General features: G+C 41.9%; 1 protein-coding gene across 11 annotated transcripts in view; it reads left to right on the top strand.

Annotated features, from left to right (window-relative positions):
* Nucleotides 1-12,891, top strand: part of KIAA2012 (KIAA2012 ortholog) — a 103,123-nt gene that overhangs the window by 40,144 nt on the left and 50,088 nt on the right. For 6 of the 11 annotated variants that reach the window (XM_074967937.1, XM_074967938.1, XM_074967932.1 and 3 more), the window contains exons 9-11: nucleotides 2,226-2,477; nucleotides 3,941-4,117; nucleotides 5,237-5,365. In XM_074967937.1, coding sequence (XP_074824038.1) covers nucleotides 2,226-2,477; nucleotides 3,941-4,117; nucleotides 5,237-5,365 — 558 coding nt within the window. The remainder of the gene's footprint in view (nucleotides 1-2,225; nucleotides 2,478-3,940; nucleotides 4,118-5,236; nucleotides 5,366-12,891) is intronic. The other 5 variants (XM_074967936.1, XM_074967933.1, XM_074967939.1 and 2 more) reach the window with 5 other exon arrangements.

Here is a 12,891-nt window from a genome sequence, read left to right on the forward strand (position 1 = left end):
CACCAGTCTTTCTGGCTGAGACAGCAAGTTATGTTAGTCAGTTCATCAATTTCTTGACATGAATAAGAGAGTTTAAAGATGCTGCTTGTGGCTGCTGTGTGTCCTGACTTCACCAAGTCTGATTTCACAATACAAGACAAACACAGGAAAACACAGAGGTTCAGAAACGTTTTTTTCCCAATAAACTGGTGAAAGGAATGAATCTCATAGACTCATATATATTAAGGTCAGAAGGGACCATTATGATCATCTAGTCTGACCTCTTGCACAATGCAGGCCACAGAATCTCACCCACCCACTCCTGCAATAAACCTCTCACCTATGTCTGAGCTATTAAAGTCCTCAAATCATGGTTTAAAGACTTCAAGGTGCAGAGAATCCTCCAGCAAGTGACCCATGCCCCATGCTACAGAGGAAGGTGAAAAACCCCCAGGGCCTCTTCCAATCTGCCCTGGAGGAAAATTCCTTCCCGACCCCAAATATGGCGATCAGCTGAACCCTGAGCATGTGGGCAAGATTCACCAACAAGATACCCAGGAAAGAATTCTCTGTAGTAACTCAGATCCCACCCAATCTAACATCCCATCACAGGCCATTGGGCCAATTTACCATGAATAGTTAAAGATCAATTAATTGCCAAAATCATGTTATCCCATCATACCATCTCCTCCATAAATTTATCGAGTTTATTCTTGAAGCCAGATAGGTCTTTTGCCCCCACTGCTTCCCTTGGAAGGCTGTTCCAAAACTTCATTCCTCTGATGGTTAGAAACCTTCATCTAATTTCAAGTCTAAACTTCCTGATGGCCATTTGTTCTTGTGTCCACATTGGTACTGAGCTTAAATAATTCCTCTCCCTCTCTGGTATTTATCCCTCTGATATATTTATAGAGAGCAATCATATCTCCCCTCAGCCTTCTTTTGGTTAGGCTAAACAAGCCAAGCTCCTTGAGTCCCCTTTCATAAGACAGGTTTTCCATTCCTCGGATCATCCTAGTAGCCCTTCTCTGTACCTGTTCCAGTTTGAATTCATCCTTCTTGAACATGGGAGACCAGAACTGCACACAGTATTCCAGATGAGGTCTCACCAATGCCTTGTATAACAGTACTAACACTTCCTTATCTCTACTGGAAATACCTTGCCTGATGCATCCCAAGACTGCATTAGCTTTTTTCACGGCCATATCACATTGGCGGCTCATAGTCATCCTTTGGTCAACCAATACTCCAAGGTCCTTCTCCTCCTCCATTACGTCTAATAGATGCGTCCCAAGCTTATAACTAAAATTCTTGTTATTAATCCCTAAATGCATGACCCTACACTTCTCACTATTCAATTTCATCCTATTACTATTACTCCAGTTTACAAGGTCATCCAGATGCTCCTGTATGATATCCCGGTCCTTCTCTAAATTGGCAATACCCCCAGCTTTGTATCATCTGCAAACTTTATTAGCACACTCCCACTTTTTGTGCCGAGGTCAGTAATAAAAAGATTCAATAAGATTGGTCCCAAAACTGATCCCTGAGGAACTCCTCTGGTACCCTCCCTCCAGCCTGACAGTTCACCTTTCAGTAGGACCTGCTGTAGTCTCCCCTTTAACCAGTTCCTTATCCACCTTTCAATTTTCATATTGATCCCCATCTTTTCCAATTTAACTAATAATTCCCCGTGTGGCACCGTATCAAATGCCTTACTGAAATCTAGGTAAATTAGATCCACTGTGTTTCCTTTGTCTAAAAAATCTGTTACTTTCTCAAAGAAGGAGATCAGGTTGGTTTGGCATGATCTACCTTTTGTAAAACATATTGTATTTTGTCCCATTTACCATTGACTTCAATGTCCTTAACTACTTTCTCCTTCAAACATTTTTCCAAGACCTTGCATACTACAGATGTCAAACTAACAGGCCTGTAGTTACCCAGATCACCTTTTTCCCCTTTCTTAAAAATAGGAACTATGTTAGCAATTCTCCAGTCATATAGTACAACCCCTGAGTTTACAGATTCATTAAAAATTCTTGCTAATGGGCTTGCAATTTCATGTGCTAATTCCTTTAATATTCTTGGATGAAGATTATCTGGGCCCCCCGATTTAGTCCCATTAAGCTGTTCGAGTTTCGCTTCTACCTCAGATATGGTAATATCTACCTCCATATCCTCATTCCCATTTGTCACATGAGCGGTGGCTAGTATCTCCATTTCATGTTCCTCTTTCATTCCAGCAGCTCCGTGTGACAAATCCAGATCAGAGGTTGCTGATGACTGTGAGAAGTTGTTGGCTCCTTCACCAAATGATCTCATTTCTGGGCCAGAGGGTACAACGGAGCAGCACCAAATGGTCATTGGCGAAAACCCAGAGATACATCAAGGTAGCTTCTTCCTACCTCCAATAACCAATCGAAAGTTCACGCTGGAGGGGAGGAAGGCAGGAATAAGAGGGGTGAATGCTGGAAAGGAGGGCCACTATAAAAGAGGTCAGTCAATACAAATCAGAGATTCAGCTTTTGTCTCAGTTGTAGCTAGACTAACACCGTCTCTATTATAAAACTAATTCAGCTTCTGCTATTCACCTACTACAGCTCATCTTTGTGGCGATATTACCCAATCACATATGGTGATTGGCAACATTAGCCAATCCGATGGTCCAAAGGAATTTATTTCACATTCAGTTGTGTCAGAAGTACATGCTGCATCTAAGCTTTGCATTAAGATAACACTCTTAGGGGCCTGTCATAATGGAATTTTGTTAATTCATAACAACTAACATTTTATAACATTTGTCATCCAATGATCCCAAAAGGTTTAACAAATTTTATAAACCAGTTACAAGACATATTAGGTTTTACTTCATTTGTTATTGAAATGCAGCTGCTTTTGTTTATGGAAGATATCAGACAGTCCACTACACAATAGTCCAGTAGAGAAATTAAAGAACGTCTATGCCAGTCGAAACTACAGGGGAATTTTAGGTAGACGGAATGCATTGATTAAACTGGGACTTAGCCTGAATACCAAAATAATGAAAGTGGGATCTTTAATAACTACACTTCGTCATAACCTACACCTTACACGTCATTTGAAAGATGGCACCTCCAGCAGCACAGCACCACTCTAGCATCAAGACAGAGCCTGGCTCATTACTGACTCAAAGGAAAGAATGCTCCCCAGGAACTACCACCACCACCTTCCTGCAGCAGCTAGATTTTCCTTCCAGTGCTTGGAACCCAAGCACTGGCTGCAAATAATTGTACAGAACAGAAACCACTGCTGTGCACTTAATATCTTAAGGGTATTAAAGTCATCAAAAAGAAAAGGAGGACTTGTGGCACCTTAGAGACTAACCAATTTATTTGAGCATGAGCTTTCGTGAGCTACAGCTCACTTCATCGGTTATTTTCTATAAACTATAGTGATCTCCAATAAAAATTCAATATTTACGCATTACCCACAATTACCCAGTGGAATCTAAGATACAGCAGTTATTTTCTATTCCAAGTAGAGGGAGAAACTTTTGTATCTCGGATATCATTATAGAGTTACTATAGGAAAATGAGTCTTTTTTTTTCCAAAGGCAACTACTGTAATTCTGGTATCAGATCCATCCCTCTAATTCTGTTCCACAGCTCACAGTTCAATAACAACAATATGTTGATGGAACATTTCATGTTTTCTTTAGGTTGATCCAATTTCTCATCAGTTTTACGCAGCACTTCGTAGACCAAGCAGCACTTTATAACATTGGCAGCGAGGATAAAGATTAATTAGATAGGGGTAGCTTAGCAGGATAGACAAACAACACACCGCTAAGTCACTGATTAATTGTGGCCCTTTTGTGCATTCACTCCCTCTGCCTAGGTCTTTATTTCCTCTCCCGCCCCCCATACATTTATTGTTTTATGCAGATCTTTAGTATTGTTCCTTATATGCTTTTTCCAAGATGGTGATTTATTCACCCAGAATGCAGTCCCAGGATTAGATCTGCTGCCCCCTATATACGGAAAGAAGGGTCCAGGGAACCAGAGTAGCAAGACAAACTTCACAACTTTCAGCAGCAGCACTTCTAAGACTCTCCCTATCAGAATCACGCGTGGCACCCTACCGGAAGAGCTGAGAGGTAACATGTTTGTACTGTGCATGGATTCTGTAATTATGTTTATCTGTTTGTACTGAACATGCTGGAGGGACACAATACTTTTTTCTTCCAGAACTTCTAGAGAAACTAACATGCTGGTTTTGATAGCAGCACTGGGAATTCCAGGAATTGTTTACTATTCAGTGTGCATGTTTCGAGAAAAGTTTGTTCCTGATATAAGATGCTACTGAAAAAACATGCTCATTACACGGATTTTTAGGACATGAGAAAGGGAAGGGGCAATACTTCCAGCAGGAAGGAGATAGCTACCCTATGCTGCAAACAGACACGACAAAGCCAGCATACACCACTGGCATGCACACAGGCATGCCGGTTAAATACGAAGTGAGTAATTCAGAGGGAGAAGCCAGTGATGGAACTAAACTCCAAAAGCCTACAGTAAGAAAGTGTAATTCAGTTAAAGTCAATGGAATTGTGCCCATTTACACCAGGGAGTTATTTTGTCCCATGCTTATTAAACATGTGCTCTTTCAAATCCACGGCTCCACTTCTATGCCAGATAACATCAGCCAGCCCAAAGCAGTTATCAGTTAGTGTCAGCATCTGAAGTTGCCACTGTATCAGAAAGAAAAAAAGATAATGGGTAGTTACCAAACTGGAACTTCATTTGCAGATGGTGGGTGGGGAGTGGCATGAGGGGGAGATGGAAAGGAAAATGCCAAATAAAGCGTGCTTTTCATGTCATCATAGGCTCAGAAGAGTCATGTTCAGACATATGAAAACTGTAACGAAAGTGCTGGATCTCCAGGCCCCCAAGCTTTGGAGGAATGTGGTTCAGAACTCAAAACCTGATCTGATCTGAAGGTCATACTGGACAGAACCAAAACCTCAAATAAAACACTCATGAGCTTTGGGGGCGGGTTTCAAAATCTGCTACTGAATTTTGTGTTCCAACCCATCTCCTGTAATGGACAAAGCTTTCTTAGAGTCACGGTTCTTAATTATGACATGATAGTGTAGATGCATGCACAGAGCTACTGAGAAGGATATTTTCATGAAATGAACATCAATGCAGTAGGTCTCCAGGAATCCTTCTGGGTGGTGTGTATTAGTAACAATGTTCATCTTTATGTTTTCAAGAGTGTTATAATGGTACTTCACTAGGCAGCCTCATAATGGGCCCTGATGGAGAAATCGTCTGTCTGTCCCTCTTGGGGTCTGTCCAAGATGCAGATGTTCCTGCTCAGTTTAGCTTTGTTCCGGATAAAGGTAAGGACACATAATCTGAAGAAGTTTCCTTTCCAAGAGGAAGAAATGGCATGCATGGCTCTCCAAAGTTTCAGACAAACTGAATAAATAAAAATCAGACCCTGATCAGTGTTGCTCTTTTCACTGAGAGGGTGTAACTTCTGCCAAATCAGCCACAACAGTTATGTTTGCACAGCAAGTTTACTTGTACTCTAGGATAGGTAAGATCATGGAATGGCTGTTAAAAGGGATGCTGGATGGTGTAACTGACTTTTAAAAGGGTTTACAAAGCTGCTGTGGGATTTGCCCAGAATAAACAATGTCCTTCTCTCCTTTAAAGTGAGCCTCGAAAGGAGGAGGTGGCTAATTTATAATCTGCTCAGGTATTTGTGCTGTGCGACTCAGACAGCCAGTGTGAGTCATCTTCTGACAGACACGTCATACAATCTCCAAAAACTGACAGGGATATGAGCTTGTGGGAATAGAAAATGGTTTGTTCTGAGCAAGGGCCATCTCACAAGAAAAGAAGCCCAAGAGTGGTTAGTGCCAAGGAGCCAATAGACAGTAGGATTTGTTTCCCCAAGAATAACCAAGATGTGTGCTGATGGGCTAGAGAGCTGCTGCAAGAAAGGTGTGATTCATGTTAGAAGATCAATACAATTTGCATGAGGAGGTTTAAATGATAGAACCAGCTGACTTGTACCATTAGAGAATGGCCAAGCCATTTGACCGAAGAAGCCCACAGCACAGCAGCCTTTGGTCTGCTGCTTTAATCTCTGGCTCAAAACCCAGATCTTTTCAAAGGGGAGAGATGCTACTGCTCCCCAGTGAAGACATTATCTCTCACTGAAAGTATCACAGTATTTTACAGTAATGATCTAATTCATCACTACAACTATGGCCCCTTTGTGCCAGCTCCACTGGAATGAAGGGGCCGGCTATTAATTGGGAATTCCCCAGACATAGGATCCCTCCCCAACTAGTTCTACACCACTGTCCACAGAAGTCAGGGCATTCTCAGAGCACTACTGCACTCCAGCTATTCCCATGAGTGGCTATAGGCAGCTGGACACAAGCTGCCCAAAGTAGTGTCAGGAGCCAAAGCAGCCACCGCTCAGACCAGATCAGGGAAAGAGCAAAGGTGACACAGAACCACCTTACTCCATCCTCCACTCTCTTTGCACCATATTCCCTCCCCCACCCAGTTTGCACCATCTTTGTTACTGTATCTCAGTGTTTTCTTTGTATTATCTACATAGTTTACTGGTTAAAGCAAAAGAAAAGGAGTACTTGTGGCACCTTAGAGACTAACCAATTTATTTGAGCATAAGCTTTCGTGAGCTACAGCTCACTTCATCGGATGCGTACTGTGGAAAGTATAGAAGATCTTTTTATATACACAAAGCATGAAGTGTTTGTTACTGACAGCACCCTAGAGTCAATAATGCTGTAAGCTTGTCAGTTTTCATTCTCTGGCATCACCACTGGTAACAGAGGTCCTGAAGGCCAAGTTAGGGGTTCAGTTACACCTGTGCTGCTCCAGTAAGTTCAGAGTCTGCCCTCAGCGACACCTATGCAAACCCCATTGTCTTCAGTGACTTTAGACAGATGTAACAGATAGACCATTATGTTGATACACAAGAAGGAATAGAATCTAGCTCATTCTTCTTAGCTAGGCTGGGTCTTCCAAGAGCAAGACTGCCATATTTGGCATCAGGAAAGAATTCCCCCGCAGGTCAGATTGGCAGAAACCCTGAGGGTTTTTCGCCTTCCTCTGTAGCATGGGGCACGGGGTCACTTGCTGGTTTGAACTAGAGTAAATGGTAGAGTCTGTGTAACCTGAAGTCTTCAAATCATGATTTGAGGACTTCAGTAAAACTCAGCCAGAGGTTGTGTGTCTGTTGCAGGAGTGGGTGGCTGAGGTTCTGTGACCTGAGATGTGCAGGAGGCCAGGCTAGATGATCACAATGGTCCCTTCTGGCCTTAAAGTCTATGAGCAGCACAGACTGTGTCACTGAAGTAAGCTCTGGCTATACACAGGAGATAGGACTGTTGATTACAAAGATGCCTTTTTAACATAGTCTCGCTTGAGAGCACAGCTGCACTTTGAGATTTGATTCCATAACCTTGGTGGTGGCTGATGATGAAAGAAGGAAGAAGTGCACAGCTTAACTTTCAGAGCTCAGGGTGAGCTTGCAATTAGATTGCTTTAACTTGTGAACTTTTTACATCTTACTGATGAAGAAGAGATGTAGAACATCTAGATTTCGTCTTTCAGAAGTTAGTTTTCTTATCATTACTATCTTCAAAGTTCTGCAGCCAGTGGCAAAGTCTAGGTTTTATAAGGTCACCTATTGCCATTACCTGATCAGCACCCAGGATTTATGCCCCCTAGAACTGTACATGGAAAGTGCCAGTTGTGCACAGCTCTGTCCTCCCATATGCAAGGGAGACTGCCACCTCCATGGTACTCTCCCACTTCCCCTCTGGATCCTGTGTAGGCCTCTCCACAGGGTCCTGGATCTTTGCAGAGGCATGGCATGAGGGCTCAGCAGGCGGGTGCAATGCACATCATTCCCCCTCTGGTCCTACAGAGATCCCCTGAGAAGGCAGTACACCCTCCAGCTGCAAACAGGAGGACATGAAGGGATCTCTGTGAGAGAACCATTGCTAATATTTCCTCCCCCAGCTTCTCCTCCTGTGAGTCATTTCTATAGTCAGGGATGAACTGAGCCTTCCTGACATGCGGTTTGGGTGCTCGATGTCAGACACAAAATTAACCTTAATCCATATAAACCCACAGAGATATTTTCTGATGATATCAAGGATCCCATTTAAATCCACTAGAGCAAGGGAGTTCAGAATAAAGGCTAAGACCTTGTTCTTAACCTACCTTATCATGCCTACACAACAGAAGTGACCAACACAACTGGGAAACATGCTTGTACCTCTGCCTGATCATAGAACCCAGCCAGCCTTCCTCTTGGCAGCGTGGGATGAAAAAAATATGTTTTCATAATGGTGTTAGGGGAAAGGGTTTTAGCCTACATCAGGAGACTTAGGAGCATGGTCAACCATGTTTGAATTTGATCATTTTTGTAGAATAAATAGGGCCTTCTATAAACTATAATTTTAACCTTGCTAGAAATAGCTCTGTATAGAAATGATCGTCAAGCACATCTCCAGAATTGTGTAGGCAATAGCCTTTTTTTCAGTTATCCCTGTTCATTATAGACAGGGCTTTTTTAATTTTAAGAACTGTTCTATCCCAAGCAGTGCTAAAGTATCCCCCTGAAGAAGCCCTTATCATGTGTGACACATTTTATAAGCATGTTAACTATGGATGCAAACTGTGTTAACCATGCTACTCTTTTTTTTTTTTTTTTAAAGCATGTTTAAAAAATAGTTTCAGGGATAGTTAACTCCCCTAAAGCCCGTCTGCACTGGCTTTTAAACCAGGCTTCAGAATGGTGGTTGTCTGAATATATGTTACTTCTTTGATAATATCCCATGCTTCGCAAGTTCACTTCACAGCCAATGACGCTTTACACTACAGGACAATGATAGAGGCTACCAAATGAGGCTATTATTGAACTGTGCCAGATACCCTGTCACAAGCAAGCTTAGATGCCCTAGGGGCTATCAACCAAAAGTTTTGTACTCCATTTTTTTAAAGCGGAGCAATAAGCCACAATAAAATCTACATTATTAAGCTGTTGGGACATGATCCCCAGTGGAAGGACTCCTATGGACTTCAGTGGGCATTGTGTCAAGCCTGGGGTGCCCGCTGAGGCACAAGAAGTAGAATACCCTCACAGGTAGCCTGCTCATGCACACCCTGGAGTGGCTTATTGTTTATTTTTAAAAATCTTGTGTGGGGTCAGAGGGCAGAGTTACTAAAGTATCCTTCTGTGAAAAATAATTCCTACTAAGAAGATCAGACAGAACAGGGAAAGTGACATTCAAAACAGCAGAAAAAACAGAAAAAACATTCAAAACAGCATTTATGTTTATTACATATCCCCCCCACACACACACACACACTTTACAAGGTTCACTGGACTATTTAGACCATGCAAACTGATTTTTTTTTAAAGGCTTATAACTTAGCTTAATGTGGGGGAGAAATTTCACAGGAATACCCACAAGCACATCCCTGACACAAAAGCCATCCTCCTGCCAAATTCCAAGACCCTGCTCCAAAGCATGTAGACACTAGAGCTTCCCGACTAACTGGTTTTAAGTATTTTTGTATTTTATTTTTATCATGGGCAAAGGACATATTTTTCCCTAACCTCATTCTTGGAGGCGGCTGAACCTTTCAAAGAAATTAAAACAAAAACAGAACCATACACTCAGCCTGAGGCAAAGACTCGGGGTGGAAAATTTAATCCCAAACAATTCAAGCTTGGCAAAGTTATAAGCAAGTAAAAACTAGGTTGGCTGACACTGTGCATTAAAAGACCCTAACTGAAGGTATTACCTATACTGCCTATATAGCTATAGTATTGCTAAGGCCCTTTGTTTTCAAGGGTTTATTTATTATTAATTATTATTTTAATTTCCCAGGAATTTATTGGTGTTTTATTCCAAAATTTACAAAATGGGTGAAAAATCAATAAAAAATGAAAGCCAGTGGGCTGTGGGGAGAGGAGCCTGGTACTCACAGGGCACAGTGGGCACATGGGCTGGTATTCATGATTAAGGCTAAGATTTTGTCATGGTTATTTCTAGTAAAAGTCATGGACAGGCCACAGGCAATGAACAAAAATTCTCGGAAGCTGTGACCCTGTCTATGACTTCTGCTGCTGCGGCTCCATGGTTTCCCCTGCCACTGTGATGGCTGGGAGCTGTGGGGTTCCCCCCCTGCCCACAGTGGCTGGGAGCTGCAGGGTGACCATATTTCCATATTATTATTTAAAAAGTTCAAAAATATAGAAGGTAGACATCAAAACTAAATATTTTCATTGATCTGACCAGGAATTTTTTCAGTTTATTGGTTTGTGAAAATTCAAGATTGACTCTTCATCAGTAAAAATGTTGAAATCTCCAAAACTCTCACAGGACTGGAAAAACATTTCCAGCTCAGCTCTAGCTGTAAACGGGATGTAATTTAGGTGCTACAATATGCACAAATCAGCCTCTCTTTCCACCTCTAGACTAATCAGCCAATGTATATTTTCAATTTGTACACACTCTGTTCACATAATAACACTGATAGGCAGCTATCAAGCTGCCTACAACGCATAGCATCTAGTCATCACTAATACTCTGTACACCACACCACACCCAGACTCCACCATATATCATTTTAATGTTCTTGCTCCATCTGAAAGTGGTAAATAGTGAGGTTCTCCAAGGATTTGTACTCGGACCAGTGCTGTTGAGTCTATTCACAAATGATCTGGAAAAGGGAGTAAACAGTGAGGTGGCAAAGTTTGCAGATGATACAAAATTATTCAAAATTGTTAAGTCCAAAGCTGACTGCGAAGAGTTACCAAGGGATCTCATTAGCTGGGTGACTGGGCAACAAAATGGCAGATGAAATTCAAATGTTGCTAATGCAAAGTAATGAATATTGGAAAACATAATTGCAACTATACATACAAAATGACGGGTCTAAATTAGCTGTTACCACTCAAGAAAGATCTTGAAATCATTATGAATAGTTCTCTGAGAATGTCTGCTCAAAACGCAGCAGCAGTCAAAAAAGCTAACAAAGTTAGGAACCATTAGGAAGAGGATAGATATCCATGGTACACCCACACCTTGAATACTGCATGAAGTTCTGGTTGCCCCAACTGAAAAAGAAAGACATATTAGAAAAGGAAAAGGTACAGAGAAGGGCAACAAAATTAGGAGTATGAAACAGGAGAGACGACAAAGACTGGGTCTGTTCAGCTTGGAAAAGAGACAACTAAAGCGGGATATGAGAGAGGTCTATAAAGTCATGACTGGTATGGAGAAAGCGAATAGGAAAGTGTTATTTAACTCTTCAAGAACAAGAACAAGGGGGTCACAATTAATAGGCAGCAGATTTAAAACAAACAAAAGAAAGTACTACTTCACATAACACACAGTCAACCTGTTGAACACATTGCAGGGAGATGTTCATGGAGAATAGATCAATCAATAGCTATTAGCTGAAATGGTCAGGGTATCTGGGTATCCATATACCTTTAACTGCCAGAAGCTGAGCCTGGATAATGAGTGATGGGTAATTGCGCTGTTCTATTAATTTCCTCTGAAATATCTGGCACTGGCTACCATTGGAAGACAGGATACTGGGCTAGATGGACCATTAGTCTGACCCAGTATAGCCATCCTTAAGATATTACCTCATCCATCTTGTCTTTGTATTCAGATATCAGTCATGAGGAACCGTGGTCAGGTGTTTGGCACATTCAGGCAGGTAAAGTTGAAGTTCTCCCATACTGTGTTCTGCAGTAAGAGGCTATTTAAATACTAGGATCCATTAACTCATCTGCAAAAGTGATATTATTTTTCCAAGGGTGCAAACCTCCTTCAATTGGAGAAGACTTTTCTACTGGAGAGGTTCCACAGGGAGGAGGAACATCATTTCCTAAGGGAAGGCACATCAGTACACTAATTCAAGAATTAGTACACTTGGACAGATGGCATTTTGTCACTCTAAGATCCAGCCACAGAGAGGAGTTTTTCACACAGAAAATATCTCTGAACATATCCCAGCTCTGAGAAGACTTTCATGCATGAGATGATTCCTTGACATTTTTGTTAAATATGTGGGGAAAAGGGGATAGGGAGTGGGGGAAATCAATTTTTTTTAAAATTCACATTCAGTTTAAAAGAGATGTAACTTTTTTTTGATAAGGGAATAATTGTGTCAGTTTTTCAGCATGAACAACTGAAAGAGTCACCACGCGTTCACCAAGGATTAGTGACAGATGGGGATGAATTGATGGCTTGTGTGCCAACTGGTCTGCAAGCTACTCAGTCTAAGTAAAAAGTCTTTTAGGTTGGAGTAGAAAGGCCTCTACACAACTTTTTAAGCATTCAGACACAGACTTCATTACATCTCACATAGCTATTTTCCATTCTAGCCAAAGGGATTCAAGAGAAGTTTTAGAAACAAGTAGGACACATGAGATCACGAAGATCAAGCTGGTCCCTTTGGGTATGTTTACACTATGAAATTAGGTCGATTTTATAGAAGTCAATTTTTAGAAATCTATTTTATACAGTCGATTGCGTATGTCCCCACTAAGCACATTAAGTCAGTGGAGTGCATCCTCACTACCGTGGCTAGCATTGACTTATGGAGTGGTGCACTGAAGATAGCTATCCCACAGTTCCCGCAGTCTCCACCACCCATTGGAATTCTGGGTTAAGCTCCCAATGCCTGATGGGGCAAAAACATTGTCACGGGTGGTTTTGGGTACATGTCGTCAGTCGCCCCTCCCTCCGTGAAAGCAACAGCAGACAATCGTTTCGCGCCTTTTTTCCGTGCAGACGCCATACCACGGCAAGCATGGAGCCCGCTCAGCTCAGCTCACCGTCACCGCTGC

The sequence above is a fragment of the Natator depressus genome, chromosome 11 (assembly GCF_965152275.1).
Source record: "Natator depressus isolate rNatDep1 chromosome 11, rNatDep2.hap1, whole genome shotgun sequence".
NCBI lineage: Eukaryota > Metazoa > Chordata > Testudines > Cheloniidae > Natator > Natator depressus.